This window comes from Chlorocebus sabaeus, chromosome 1, assembly GCF_047675955.1.
Source record: "Chlorocebus sabaeus isolate Y175 chromosome 1, mChlSab1.0.hap1, whole genome shotgun sequence".
Classification (NCBI taxonomy): Eukaryota; Metazoa; Chordata; class Mammalia; order Primates; family Cercopithecidae; genus Chlorocebus; species Chlorocebus sabaeus.
The window spans coordinates 1,660,079-1,673,921 of NC_132904.1; the positions used below are offsets into that span (position 1 = coordinate 1,660,079).

Here is a 13,843-nt window from a genome sequence, read left to right on the forward strand (position 1 = left end):
GGTGAGCTGGATGGGTGTGGACGGGCAGCAGGTGTGGGGGGCAGCAGGTGTGGAGGGGGCAGGTGTGGAGGGGGCAGGTGTGGAGGGCAGCAGGTGTGGAGGGCGGCAGGTGTGGAGGGGGCAGGTGTGGAGGGGGCAGGTGTGGAGGGGGCAGGTGTGGAGGGCGGCAGGTGTGGAGGGTGGCAGGTGTGGAGGGCGGCAGGTGTGGACGGGAGGCCCGTGTGGAGGGTGCCACAGGGCGGATGTGGTCTCGGCCTCTCCTCCTTTTTCTAACTTCATAAGTGAGATGATTCGCTCATTAATTCCCACCTCTCCTCTTTTCCAGTTTAAAGCTATTGGTTTTCCTGGAAGCAGCCTCCATATGTGCCTGTTCCACACTTGCAGATTCAACCAACTCCAGGTGGAAAACATAGTTTATATATGAAGGCTCTGTCCATACTGAACATGTCCATGTTCTCTCCTTGTTATTGTTCCCTAACAATACAGTATAGCAACTATTTTTGTTGCGTTTATATCACATTAGGTGTGGTAAGTCACCTAAAGATGATATGAAGTAGACAGAAGGATATGTGTAGGTTATATACAAATACAACAGCATTTCACATCAGGAAGTTGAGCGGCCGTGGACTGGGGTATGTGTGGGAGGTCCCAGAACCCGTCCCCGCTGATCCTGAGGGACGACTGTTTGCTTGAGCGGCATCCTCCAGCTCTGATAGTATTTTCTGCTTTCATTATGGATTAGTTCTGAATTTGATGTAATTTCCAAGATGATTTATCCTTTGACCTCCAGCTATTTTAGAATGCCCTTTTTCATGTTTAAAAATGCATTCTAGGTCATCTTGTTGTTGTTTTGGTTTTCTAATTTATTTGCAATCTGATCAGAGACAGGGGTCAATATGATGCAAATTGATTGGCGTTTATGAGACTTACTTTACGGGCTGATAGGTAGTCAGTTGTTACAACGGTGAACCTGGGCAGAACTCGAACTCTCTAACAGTTGGATCCTGGCAGCTCCACTGGTCTGTTAGATCAGGCTGGTAAATGGTGGTATTAAATCATCCGTATCAGTTTGGGCTCCAGAAATTGCAAGTGGCTGATGTCAGACTAACTCTCTGCAGAAAACAATGATAAATTCTGGACAACGTATTTTTAAAAACTATTTAAAGGAACTAGTGAGCCATTGAAACCAGGAAGAAATGGATAGGATTCAATGTGAGGGAAAAGGCCAGGCCAAGGTCACATTTTGGGGGTTTCTGTCCCAAGGGCATACTCCAGCCCCCTGAGCCAGGCTGCAGGGCTTCAAGCAGCCAGGGCGAATTTCACTGGAGTTGGGGGTCAGAGGATGAGGGGGTTGGGGTGAGGAAGGAAATCTCAGCTAGGAGGGATCCACAGGGAGGGGACATCCAAATCTTCATCAAACTCCTTCCAAATCCTAGGCCTCTGACCCCAAAAACCAAACCTGCACGGAGAGAACTCAAGGAGCCCAGTGAAAGCGACAGCTGGAAAGGTAACCACCTTCATCAAGGACACGTGACACTCAGCCTCCAGTCACACTGGCGTTGGGAGGTGTGATAACTGCCTTGGACGTCTGTCAAGACCCCAAGGGTCATGCCTTAGAGGCACAGAGGAAGCTCCAAGATAGGATGTCCCCCGAGACACATCTACATATCCCAACAGCTCTTAAAGAACTCGAATTTATAATTAAAAAGCTCCCAAATAAGAAATCTCCAGGCCCAGCTGGTCTCCCTGGAGGTTTCCATTCAACATTGAAAAAGAATGAGGTCAGGTGCGGTGGCTCATACCTGTAATCCCAGCACTTTGGGAGGCCGAGGCGGGCGGAACACCTGAGGTCAGGAGTTCAAGACCAGCCTGGTCCACATGGTAAAATCCCGTCTCTACTAAAAAATACAAACAATCAGCCAGGCGTGGTGGCACATGCCTGTAATTCCAGCTACTTGGGAGGCCGAGGCAGGAGAATCACTTGAACCCAGAAGGCAGAGGTTGCAGTGAGAAGATCTCACGCCATTGCACTCCAGCCTGGGTTGCAAGAGTGAAACTCTGTCTCAAAACAATGAATAAATACATAAAAATAAAAAGAATGAGGATAAATTCTATGCAATCTCTTCCAGGAAACAGAAGAGGAGGAGGCATTTCCTAGCTCATTTATGAAACCAGCATTAGCGTGATGCCAAGATGTTCAAACGTTTGAAGAAGTCTTGTAGGCTGCTGTATCTTAACCCAGTGGAAATTAGAAACCAAATTAATCAATTTTAAAAAGATCTATAAAAGTTCCCAAATATTTGACCAAAAAAAAAAATCACATAGGAAGTTAGAAAACATCTGATCCAAATAAAAATGAAAAGACAATGCATCAAAATTTGTGAGGTGTAGTTAACGCTGAGCTAACAAGGACATGGGTAGCTTTAAATGATTTTGCTAGTGGAAAAAAAAGATTTAAAATCACTTATCTAAGCTTCCAAATAAAAACAAAAAAGAAGAGCAAATTAAACCAACTTTAGTGGAAGAAAGGAAATAACAGTGCAGATATAAAAATAAAAATAATAGAAGATAATTAACAAATCTATTAAAAACCCTAGCAAAACTAATGTTTAAAAAGAGAGAAAAAACCATTTACCAACAGCAGGAGCGAGGAGATGTTGGGAGATCTCTCTGCATTGAGCTCACACTTCTGTTCTGGACTACGGAAGGAGTTTAAAATATGCTGCACTGGGGCCGGGCACGGTGGCTCACGCCTGTAATCCCAGCACTTTGGGAGGCCGAGGTGGGTGGATCACAAGGTCAGGAGATCGAGACCATCCTGGCCAACACGGTGAAACCCTGTCTTGACTAAATACAAAAAATTAGCCGGGTGTGGTGGTGTGCACCTGTAGTCCCAGCTACTCGGGAGGCTGAGGCAGGGGAATCACTTGAACCCAGGGAGTGGAGATCGTACCACTGCACTCCAGCCTGGTGACAGAGCGAGACTCCGACTCAAAAAAAAAAAAAAAAAAATGCTGCATTAACTGGCATATGAACCATGAGTTAAAAGCACTTGGAAAACAGCGGGTACAGAAAGATCACGCTGACCTTCGTGCCGTTTCTTAAAAGCAGGAGCTGAAATTCCCGTGTGAAAGCTGCAACACCCTTATCTTCAAAAATGAGAAATCAAAGAATTCTGTACAGGTCTTGTTAGACCAGCTCTTATCTCTCCAGCCTCCCTGCCTGACTCACTTGCTTCTGCACGGTTTCTGTTTCTCCATTTCCTTAGGAAGGTTCCTGAGCCACGTAGAACTTCTTTTGAATAAATGTGCGTGCCTTTCTCCTGTCGATCTGTTTCATGTCAGTTTAATTCTCGGGCCACGCCGGGACCCCGAGAGGATGGAGGTGGAGTTCTGCCCCCGTCCACTATCTTTCCAGGGATGTTTGCAGAACCTCGGCAGACGCAATGTCTCCCTGCGGGGTGGAGGGCAGACTGTCCTGGTTAATAAAGATGGGGTCCCCCACGGGCCGAATAAGGATAATGTCTCCCTCCAGGCAGGTTCGATAGCAGGTCCTTATGAAATGTTGGGGCTTCCTAAATTTGGGGTTCCTCATCTGGGACACAAAACTACCACATCCAAAGCACCTGTCCGAGCCGTTCGTCATCCCCTGTGGGACTTGAGGACCAGCTCGAAGCTCCCGCTGCCTGACAAGCTTGAGGAATCGAGTGCTTGTTCTCTGGGAGTCTCTGCCTGCACCTGGGCAACTGCACGGGATATATGTTAGCTGGGCGGGAGGGCACGTGGATGGAGGAAACAGGAAACTCGTACAAATGGAGCGACAGACTCCCACCTCCAGTAATCGGAAGACGCGAAGGTGTTAAGGTGGCAGCTATCTTCAGATTTCTCTACAGAGTTCACACAATCCAAATCAAACACCATCAAGATTCCAAAACATACATGGAAAGGCAAAGGAACTAGAAGAGCCAAATTAATGTTTACAAAGTTGGGAGAGTCATACCACTCCATTTCCAGATAAAATTTATTTGCTGTAAGGCTCCAGTAATCAAGGCCATGTGCAGTTAGTGGGAGGATAGACTCAGAGGTAAATGGAACAGAATAGAAAGTCCAGAGAGAGGCCCACACAAACACAATAGCTTAATTTTTGACAAAGATACAAAGTAAATCAATTGAGAGAGGGTTGTCTTTTCACTAAATGATGCTGGAAAAATTAGACATTAACTGCAAACAAAACCTCGAGCTATACCTCACACTTAGACAAAAATGAATTCAAAGTAGATCATAGACCTAGTTGTAACATGTAGCACCAAAAAAAAAACTTTAAAAGAAGCAGCACAGGGTAAAAATTCTGCAGGAACCTGAGTCAGGCAGAGTTCTTAGACAGGATCTGTCAATGAAAGATCGATGAGCTGGACTTCATCAAGACAAAACTTTCAGTCTTCAAATGGCACTGTTAAGAAAAGGAAAAGATAAACTACGAGCTTGGAGAAAATACATGCAAATCCTACGTCCAACAATGGATTTGTATCAAGAATGTAATCCTCACGCCTGTAATCCCAGCACTTTGGAAGGCTGAGGTGGGCAGACCATCTGAGGTCAGGAATTCGAGACCATCCTGGCCAACATGGTGAGACCCTGTCTTTACTAAAAATGCAAAAATTAGCGCGCACCTGTAATATCAGCTGCTTGTGAGGCTGAGGCAGGAGAATCACTTGAAACCCGGAGGCGGAGGCTGCAGTGAGCTGAGATTGTGCCACTCCAGCCTGGATGACAGAGTGAGACTCCATCTCAAAAAAAAAAAAAACAACAACAACAAAAAAAACCCATAAAGAATTCTCAAAATATAGCAATAAAAAAACCCAAACCCAATAAAGCAATGAGTAAAAGATTTAGCTTTACCAGAGGCACAGGGCTGTCAACAGAGCACATGAAAAGATGGTCTGCATCATGAGTACGTTACCGAAAATCCAGGGGTTCAGTCCAGGTCCTGCCACGCATGGCGCAGAAACCCGATTGCTGAGACAAGTACTGCCAGGGAGGAAGGCTTTAATCAGGTGCTGCAGCTGAGGAGATGGGAAATCAGTGTTAAATCCATCTCCCCAGCCAGCTAAAATCAGGGGTTTATATGGCAGGGGAGAAATGTAACCACGTGTGGGGAAACAGGAATTAGGGAGGGCTAAGAAAGACTTGGTCAACAGTAAGCGGGTGGTGGCTTAGTCAGTCATCATGGGTGAGGGGTCCGGTATCTCATGTTCCAAATGCAGATATCTGGTGAGTTTCAGCCCCTTGACACTATCTGGGAGACACAACGGGTGGTTTCCTGTGAAGGGAACTCAGAGAAAAGACAAATGTAACTCTCTCAAGTTTTAAGACTGGCAGGATCAATCTCTATGTTTATTCGAAAGAAACCATCAACATCAGCTCTATGGGACAGTTAGGCTGGTTTCAGTATTAAGAAAATTCAAAATAAATCCATGAGTTACCACTACATATTTATTAGAATAGTAAGTTAAAAGAAAATAACAGGCCAGGCGCGATGGCTCACGCCTATAATCCCAGCACTTTGGGAGGCTGAGGCAGGAGGATTACTTGAGGCCAGTAGTTTGAGACCAGCCTGGCCAACGTGATAAACCCCATTTCTATCAAAAATACAAAAATTAGGCGGGTGTGGTGGCACCTGTAGTCCCAGCTACTCGGGAGGCTGAGGTGGGAAGACAGTTTGAGCCGGGGAGGTGGAGGGTGTAGTGAGCGAGATCGTGCCACTGCACTTCCAGCCTGGGTGACAGAGCCAGACCCTGTCTCAAAGAAAAATGAAAAATTAAAAAATGAACAGCACCACGTGCCAGGAGGATGTGAAGTGGCCGGAACCTTGCCCATCGCTGCTGGGAAGGTGAGACGGGGAAGCCATGCTGGAAAGTGGTCAGGCAGCTTCTTGTAGAGTATAATGTGTGCTCAGATGTGACCTGCCGTCACACTCCAAGGTATCTGGAGTGAAATGAAAGCTCGTGTTCACACAAGCACCTGTACATACATACTTAAAACAGCATTATTCATTAGCATGAGATACTGCAAACAACCCCAAAGCCCTTCAATGTACGAACAGATAAACGTACTGAGAGAGATCCACGCACAGAGTCTAAGCAAAAAAAGGAACCAATTGTCCGTCCAGGCAGCAACGCTGATGGCTCTCAAATGTGTCATTGCTGAATGACAGACGCCAGACCTACAGGCTGCACAATTCCAATTGTGTGACATTCTGGAAATGACAGAAACTATAGGGACCAAAAATGGGTCAGTGACTGCCAGGGGTGAAGGGTGGGAGGGCTGATCACAAAAAGGAAGCTTCAGGGACAATTTTGTGGTGACAGGGTTGCTCTAGATCCTGGTTTTAGTGGAAGTTGTGTAACTTTATGTATTTGTCAAAACTCACAGACGTGTACATGCACAAACAAGTGAAGTTCACTGTCTGTAAAATCAAAACTACATTTAAAGATACAATATGCATTGTTTCAAAAGTTTACTGTCAATCAACCAATCTCCTCCTCCTCCTCCTCTCTGGGAATGTGAGGTCCTTATAACCTCAAGCTCTAATCTCTCTCTCCTATTCTTAGGTATTATTGGCAAGTATTTTATTTCTCTTTTTTTTTTTTTTTTTTCAAATGTTTATTTTATGTACAAAGAACTATCATGGTTTTTCACTGAGTAGATGGCCTTGGATAATCCTTTGAAGGAAGATCATTTAGTCCAACTTAATGAAACCGATATCCTTCGCGTACTGACGGAAACACTGGCGGCACATATTGAGGCCATATTTCCGGATCAGACCGTGCCGGTTTGAACACACGCGACAAGAGCGAGAACCCTGGCCGAATTTTCGCGGGTGGCTCCAGTACAGCTGCTGGTGACCCATCTTGCTCTCAGAAGTGCAACGAGGTCCAAGTATTTTATTTCTACTTTTTTTTTTTAAACTCATATGGCTTGTTTTATTATTCCTAAGTTAATTTTTTTATTGTACATAAATGTTAACCAGTTAATTAATTCACCTTTTTTTTTTTTTGAGACAGAGTCTCATTCTGTCACCCTCTGGTACAATCGTGGCTCACTGCAGCCTTGAACTCCAGGGCTCAAGCGATCCTCCAACCTCAGCCCCCCAAGTAGCTAGGACTACAAATGCATGCCACCATGCCCCAGCTAATTTTTTTTTTTTTTTTTTTTTGGTAGAGACAGGATTTTGGCATGTTGCCCAGGCTGGTGTCAACCTCCTGGGCTCAAGTGATCCTCTTGCCTCAGCCTCCCAAAGTGCTGGGATTAGAGGCGTGAGCCACAGTGTCCGGCCTTCTTCTTGTGCTTAATCAGTCTTCCTGTCTAGAATTTCTTCCTGAAATTGACCCATTAATAGTTTCTTTAGTTTGACTCCATTCAATTTAGTTAATTGGATTTGGTGCACAAATAAAACACCTTCATTCCCTCCCAGGTCTTGAATAATCATTAGATGGGTAAATGTTTCTATGCTGGCAGGAGTCTCTTACGAGCAATTTTGTTTTGTTTTGTTTTGTTTTGTTTGTTTGCTTTTGAGACAGAGTTTTACTCTGTCATCCGGGCTGCAGTGCAGTGGCTCAATCTCAGCTCACTGCAACCTCTGCCTCACGGGCTCTAGCGATTCCCCTGCCTCCACCTCCTGAGTAGCTGGGACTACAGGCAGGCGTCACCACGCCCGGCTACTCTTTGTATTTTTAGTAGAGACAGGTTTCACTGTGTTGGCCAGGCTGGTCTCGAACTCCTGACCTCAAGTAATCCACCCACCTCGGCCTCTCAAAGTGCTGAGATGACAGGCGTGAGCCACCACGTCAGGCCTCCCACAAGCAATTTGAAATGTACTTCCATGTTCTTCATACTCCTGTTTTTGCCAGGAGACCTGCTTTCAGTGTGTTAGCCATCTTTTGTTGGGTGATCTGGCACAATCCTAAATCGTGTGAACATCGTTCTCTTGCCTTTTCGGCTGGCTACTGTTTGTGAACGCCTCCCCACCTCGTCTCCGTCAGTTCTCCGACTTTTCCAGTTTGTATACAGGACATCATGTCAGGTGCATTTCTGCCCCTCGCTTCCCTGTTGCCCTGAGTGGCTCCAGGTTCTTCAGGGCTGGACGCACCTGTGGCTCATTTGTCTTCACCACTGTACGGCGGCTCCTCTCACACACAGATTTGCTTTATTTCAGATCAGGGGCTGCTGTGGACACTGCAGCAATGAACATTCCAGAATGTGAGTCCCAGATGCTCACTCGTCCCAGACGCATGCTCGTGGAGTGCCTCTAGGCTGCTGCACCCGGGAAGAGAATGACCAGCTAAGTGTGAGCATTTGGGTTGGTTCCAAGTCTTTGCTATTGTGAATAGTGCCGCAATAAACATACGTGTGCATGTGTCTTTATAGCAGAATGATGTATAATCCTTTGGGTATATACCCAGTCATGGGATTGCTGGGTCAAATGGTAATTCTAGTTCTAGATCCCTGAAGAAACGCCATGTATTTTTCACATATCCCAATAAAGCCATACTGTTTTGAATGTCTTGTACCAGTTTCCGTTGCGCCAGCACTGGAATCAGAGTTCTTGATATCCTCCATCCTCACCGCGGTGTGGCTGTTAGACATTGTCGTGTTTGGCTATCTGGAATGGAAAATCAGTGTGATGGTTTCTAAGCAGCTTTATTGAGATATAATTCACATACCATCGGATATGCAATGGTTTCTAGTGCATTCCCAGAGCTGTGTTTGGCCATCACCACCGTGTAATTCCATGACATTTTCAGCACCCCATAAAGAAACCCTGACTCTGGGCTGGGAAAACTGGCTAGCCATGTGTGGAAAGCTGAAACTGGATCCCTTCCTTACACCTTATACAAAAATTATTGCACGATGGATTAAAGACTTCAATGTTAGACCTAAAACCATAAAAACCCTAGAAGAAAACCTAGGCAATACCATTCAGGACATAGGCATGGGCAAGGACTTCATGACTAAAACACCAAAAGCAATGGCAACAAACACCAAAATTGACAAATGGGATCTAATTAAACTAAAGAGCTTCTGCACAGCAAAATAAACTACCATCAGGGTGAAAAGGCAACCTACAGAATGAGAGAAAATTTTTGCCATCTACCCAACTGACAAAGGGTTAATATCCAGAATCTACAAAGAACTTAAACAAATTTACAAGAAAAAATCAAACAACCCCATCAAAAAGTGGGCAAAGGATACAAACAGATACTTTTCAAAAGAAGACATTTATGCAGCCAACAGACACATGAAAAAAGGCTCATCATCACTGGTCATCAGAGAAATGCAAATCAAAACCACAATGAGATACCATCTCACACCAGTTAGAATGGGGATCATCAAAAAGTCAGGAAACAACAGGTGCTGGAGAGGATGTGGAGAAATAGGAATGCTTTTACATTGTTGGTAGGAGTGGAAACTAGTTCAACCATTGTGGAAGACAGTGTGGTGATTCCTCAAGGATCTAGAACTAGAAATACCATTTGACCCAGCCATCCCATTACTGGGTATGTACCCAAAGGATTATAAATCATGCTGCTATAAAGATCCATGCACACGTATGTTTATTGTGGCCCTATTCACAGTAGCAAAGACTTGGAACCAACCCAAATGTCCACCAATGACAGACTGGATTGAGAAAATGTGGCACATATACACCATGGAATACTATGCAGCCATAAAAAAGGATGAGTTCATGTCCTTTGTAGGGACATGGATGCAGCTGGAAACCATCATTCTCAGCAAACTATGGCAAGAACAGAAAACCAAACACTGCATGTTCTTACTCATAGGTGGGAATTGAACAGTGAGAACACTTGGACACAGGAAGGGGAACATCACACCCTGGGGCCTGTCATGGGGTGGTGGAGTTTATGAGTCTTCAACCATAAGCTTAAAGAAAAGAGAAAGCCATTAATAGAATCTTACTGCAGAACTCGCCAACATAATTACCATCTAGAAACCATAATGGTGCTTCAAGCAAGGATCACTCGTATTTTTGAAGACTACTTTTCCAGGTGCAGACTCTGGCTGACAGCTCTGTGTGTGTGTGTGCACGTGTGTGTGTGTGTGTGTGTGTTTCAGTGAGCTTTAAAGACATAATTCCATTGTCTTCTGGCCTCCATTGCTTCTCATGAGTAGTCAGCCGTGGTTTATATTTGGTCTGCTGTATGTCATGTGTCTTTTTTATCTGGATTTTTTCAAGATATTCTATTTATCTTTAGTGCATATATGTGGCTTTCTTTGTATTTATCCTGACTGCCATTCACTGACCTTCTCAGACCTCTAAGTCAATGTTTTTCACCAAATTTGGAAATGTTTCATCCATTTTTCTTTAAATCTTTTTTCCGTGACATCCTCATCCTATTTGCTTTTGGATATTTAAATTAAACTTATTTTAGATGATTGGATATGTTCCCATGGGCCACTGGATCTCTTCTCCTTTTTAATCTTGTTTCTTTCTCTTCTTTGGATTGGATTATTGTTATTGGCCTGTCTTTAAATTTACCGATCTCATCTTCTGTGGTCTCCTAACTGCTCGTATGGTATTCAGTAAAATTTTCCACTTCAGGTTGTGTACTTTTCAGTTCTAGAATTTCCTTTTGGTTCTTTATAGTTTTTATTTCTCTTCTGAGTTTTCCTTTATGTTCACTCGTGAAGACTTCATTTTAAGACTTCGGACATAACTGTAATAGTTGCTTAAAGTATCCTGAATGTAACGTCTGGATCATTTGAGAGCCTATTTCAATTACCTGCTAATTTCATTGACTATAGCAGTTTTTTTTAAAAAATTTCTTTGCATGCCTAACAATTTTTATTGTATACTGGACTAGTGGAGGATGCAATGTCAGAGGCTAGATTCTGTTATCTTTCCCTGAAGATGGTTGATTTCTGTTCTAGTAGGAAGCTTAAATGCTGGCTACTTACTTCGCATTTATGTAGGCTTGGTTTTATGCCCTGTTGGGACAGATCTAGGTTTTATCAAGCTTCTCTATCTTAGAGGATTCGATCTCTATACTCTGTCTTCTCTGTGGTCCTTGACAGGGTTTGCTTTTAGGTTTTGTTAGGACGTATCTAGAGAAGCCCTCGCTCTGGGGAAAAGAGGCTACCAAACTTCACCTATAAAATACCAGAGAGTGAGTTGTTTTGGCTTTGCTGGCCACACAGTTCCTGCTGTAGCTACTCATTCAACTCTGCCGTTGTCACACAAAAGCAGCCACAGATAATATATAAACAGGTAAGTGTGGCTAAATTCCAATAAAACTTTGTTACAAAAACAGGTGTCTGTGCAGTGAGCTGAGATCACGCCACTGCATTCCAGCCTGGGCAACAGAGCAAGACTCTGTCTCAAAAACAAAAACAAACCTAAAAACAAACAAACAAACAAAAACAACAAAAAAAACAGTTGTGTGGCCCACAGGCTCTGACTGGACTGGACCTCCAAGATAGCTCAGCACTCTTAGCTTCCAGCACCTCCATTTTCCTCTTGACCCCTTGGCAGCAGCTATCTGGCAAGCCCACCATGTGCACAGCCCAGTCCCCAGCCAAGGACCTTCAAGGAACCCCCACACTGACTCCAGAGGTCCCTCTGCCCAGATCTTCCTCTGAGGTACCCTGAAGATTCCAGTCCCTTCAGTAGCCCTGGACTGTGACCTCTGCTTTGAAGGTTAGCTCAGCAGGATCCCTTTCCCCTGCGTGGTGGTCTTGGCACCAGGGTTGGGAAATTGGCCCCAGGGTGAATGTGGAGTTTGCCTCATGAGTTTCTTTTAGGAACTGCCGTTTCGCTTTGTCTGCTGCTGTCCCATGCCTGGAAATAGTCATCTTCTCTTGGCAAATTCTGTGCAGTGTTTTTCAAAATTTTCTATTGCCCAGGCTGGAGTGCAGTGGTATGATCTCGGCTCACTGCAACCTTTGCCTCCCGGGTTCAAGTGATCCTCCCACCTCAGCCTCCCAAGTACCTGGGACCACAGGTGCACCCCGCCACACTCGGCTAATTTTTGTATCTGTAGTAGAGACAGAGTTTCACCACGATGGCCAGGTTGGTATTAAGCTCTTGACCCCAAGTGATCCACCTGCCTCGGCCTCCCAAAATGCTGGGATTACAGGCATGAGCCACCCCACCTGGCCAAAAGTGTCGATATTTTTACTTTTAATTTTGAAGAATATTTTCAGTGAGCATGAAATTCTAGGTCAGAAGATTGTGTTTCAGTCTCCGGTGGCATCATTCCAATTTCTTCTGGAGTGCATCGCTTCTGCTGAGAAGTTGCCAGACAGCTCACCTGTTGCTTCCTTTTGGGGTATTTGCCTTTGTTCTTGGCTCCTTGAAAGGTTTTCTCATTGCCACTGATTACTAGGACTTGTCTAGCTGTCCGTTTTCCGGTTGTATTCTGTTTGGAGTTTCTCATGCTTCTTTAATCAGTGGCTGGGGCTGCTTTCGGCGGTGACCACTTCCACGTCTCATCTGCATTCCATTCTCTAAGGCTCCACTACCTGTTAGACGCTCTCCTGCATCCCATCTCATGCATCGCGTCTGCCTCCTGCATGCTTTTGTCTTCCTTCCAGGTCACAAATTCTCTTTCAAGGGGCACTCCCTTGCTAGCAGGTCCATTTCAGCCACCACTGAGGTTTCCATATTTTTTAATTCTAGAGTTTCCATTTTGGTTCTTTTCCATAATTTCAAGTTTTAATGCCAGATTTGGTTTATCTAATTTCTTGAAGATAAGACTCAGAGTTACATTAAAGAGATACATGACGATATTCCCAGTGCAATGGCTCACGTGAGGCAGCCCACCAGCCATAACAAAGTGCAGGGTCCCTTTCCCCGGGGGACACGTTCCAGGACCCTCAGTGGATGCTGGAAACTGGGAACTGCAGAGAGCCCTGAACCCTCTATATACACACCTGTGTTAGAGTTTAATTTATAAATTAGGCATGGTAAGGCTCACGATAACTGACAGTAAAAGAGAACAATTGTAACAGTATACTGCGACAAAGTTACGAGATGTGGCCTACGTTGTACTCACCCGTCTTCCTGTGAGGCAAAAGGGATGGAGCCCGCAGTGCATGAGCTCGCATCATGCTACTCAGTACACTGCACAATTTGGAGCTTACAAGGCCAGGCCCCGTGGCTCACGCCTGTAACCCCAGCACTTTGGGAGGCCGAGGTGGGTGGATCACCTGAGGTCAGGAGTTCGAGACCAGCCTGGGCAACATGATGAAACCCTGTCTCTACTAAAAATACAAAAATCAGCCAGGCATGGTGGGGGGCGTCTGTAATTCTAGCCACTCAGGAGGCTGAGGCAGAAGAATTGCTTGAACCCAGGAGGCAGAGGTTGCAGTGAGCCAAGACCGCACCACTGCCGTCCAGCCTGGGTCACAGAGCAAGATTTTATCTCAAAATAAAAAATAAATAAATAAAATAATTAAAAAAGAACTTATGAATTGCATCTTTCTGGAATTTTCCATTTAATGTTTTCAGACCATACTTGGCCATTGGTAACTGAACCCACGAGGGGTGACTACTGTGCCACAGGTGGGTGACATGGCTTGAGCAGCAGGAGCCTGTCGTGTCTCAGTCCTGGAGGCTGGAGTCCGAGATCAAGCTGTGGCAGGGTTATTTCTTCTCAGGCTGTTCTCTATGGCTTGCAGACGCCGCCTTTGCCCTGGGTGCCCTCAGGGCTGTCCCTCTGTGTGTGTTTGTCCTTACCTCTCCTTCTTGTAGGGACACAGCCATGCTGAATTAGGACTCTCCCTGGCGACCTCATTTTAACAATTGCCACTTTAAAGATTCCATC

The 13,843-nt window shown here is 45.0% G+C and overlaps 1 protein-coding gene across 1 annotated transcript; it reads right to left on the reverse strand.

The window, feature by feature from the left end:
* Positions 1–6,626: 6,626 nt before the first annotated feature.
* Positions 6,627–6,936, reverse strand: LOC119624419 (small ribosomal subunit protein uS14). Its single transcript, XM_037998799.2, has one exon. The coding sequence runs from the start codon at positions 6,907–6,909 to the stop codon at positions 6,739–6,741; it is 171 nt and encodes a 56-aa protein (XP_037854727.1). The 5' UTR covers positions 6,910–6,936; the 3' UTR covers positions 6,627–6,738.
* Positions 6,937–13,843: the final 6,907 nt, after the last annotated feature.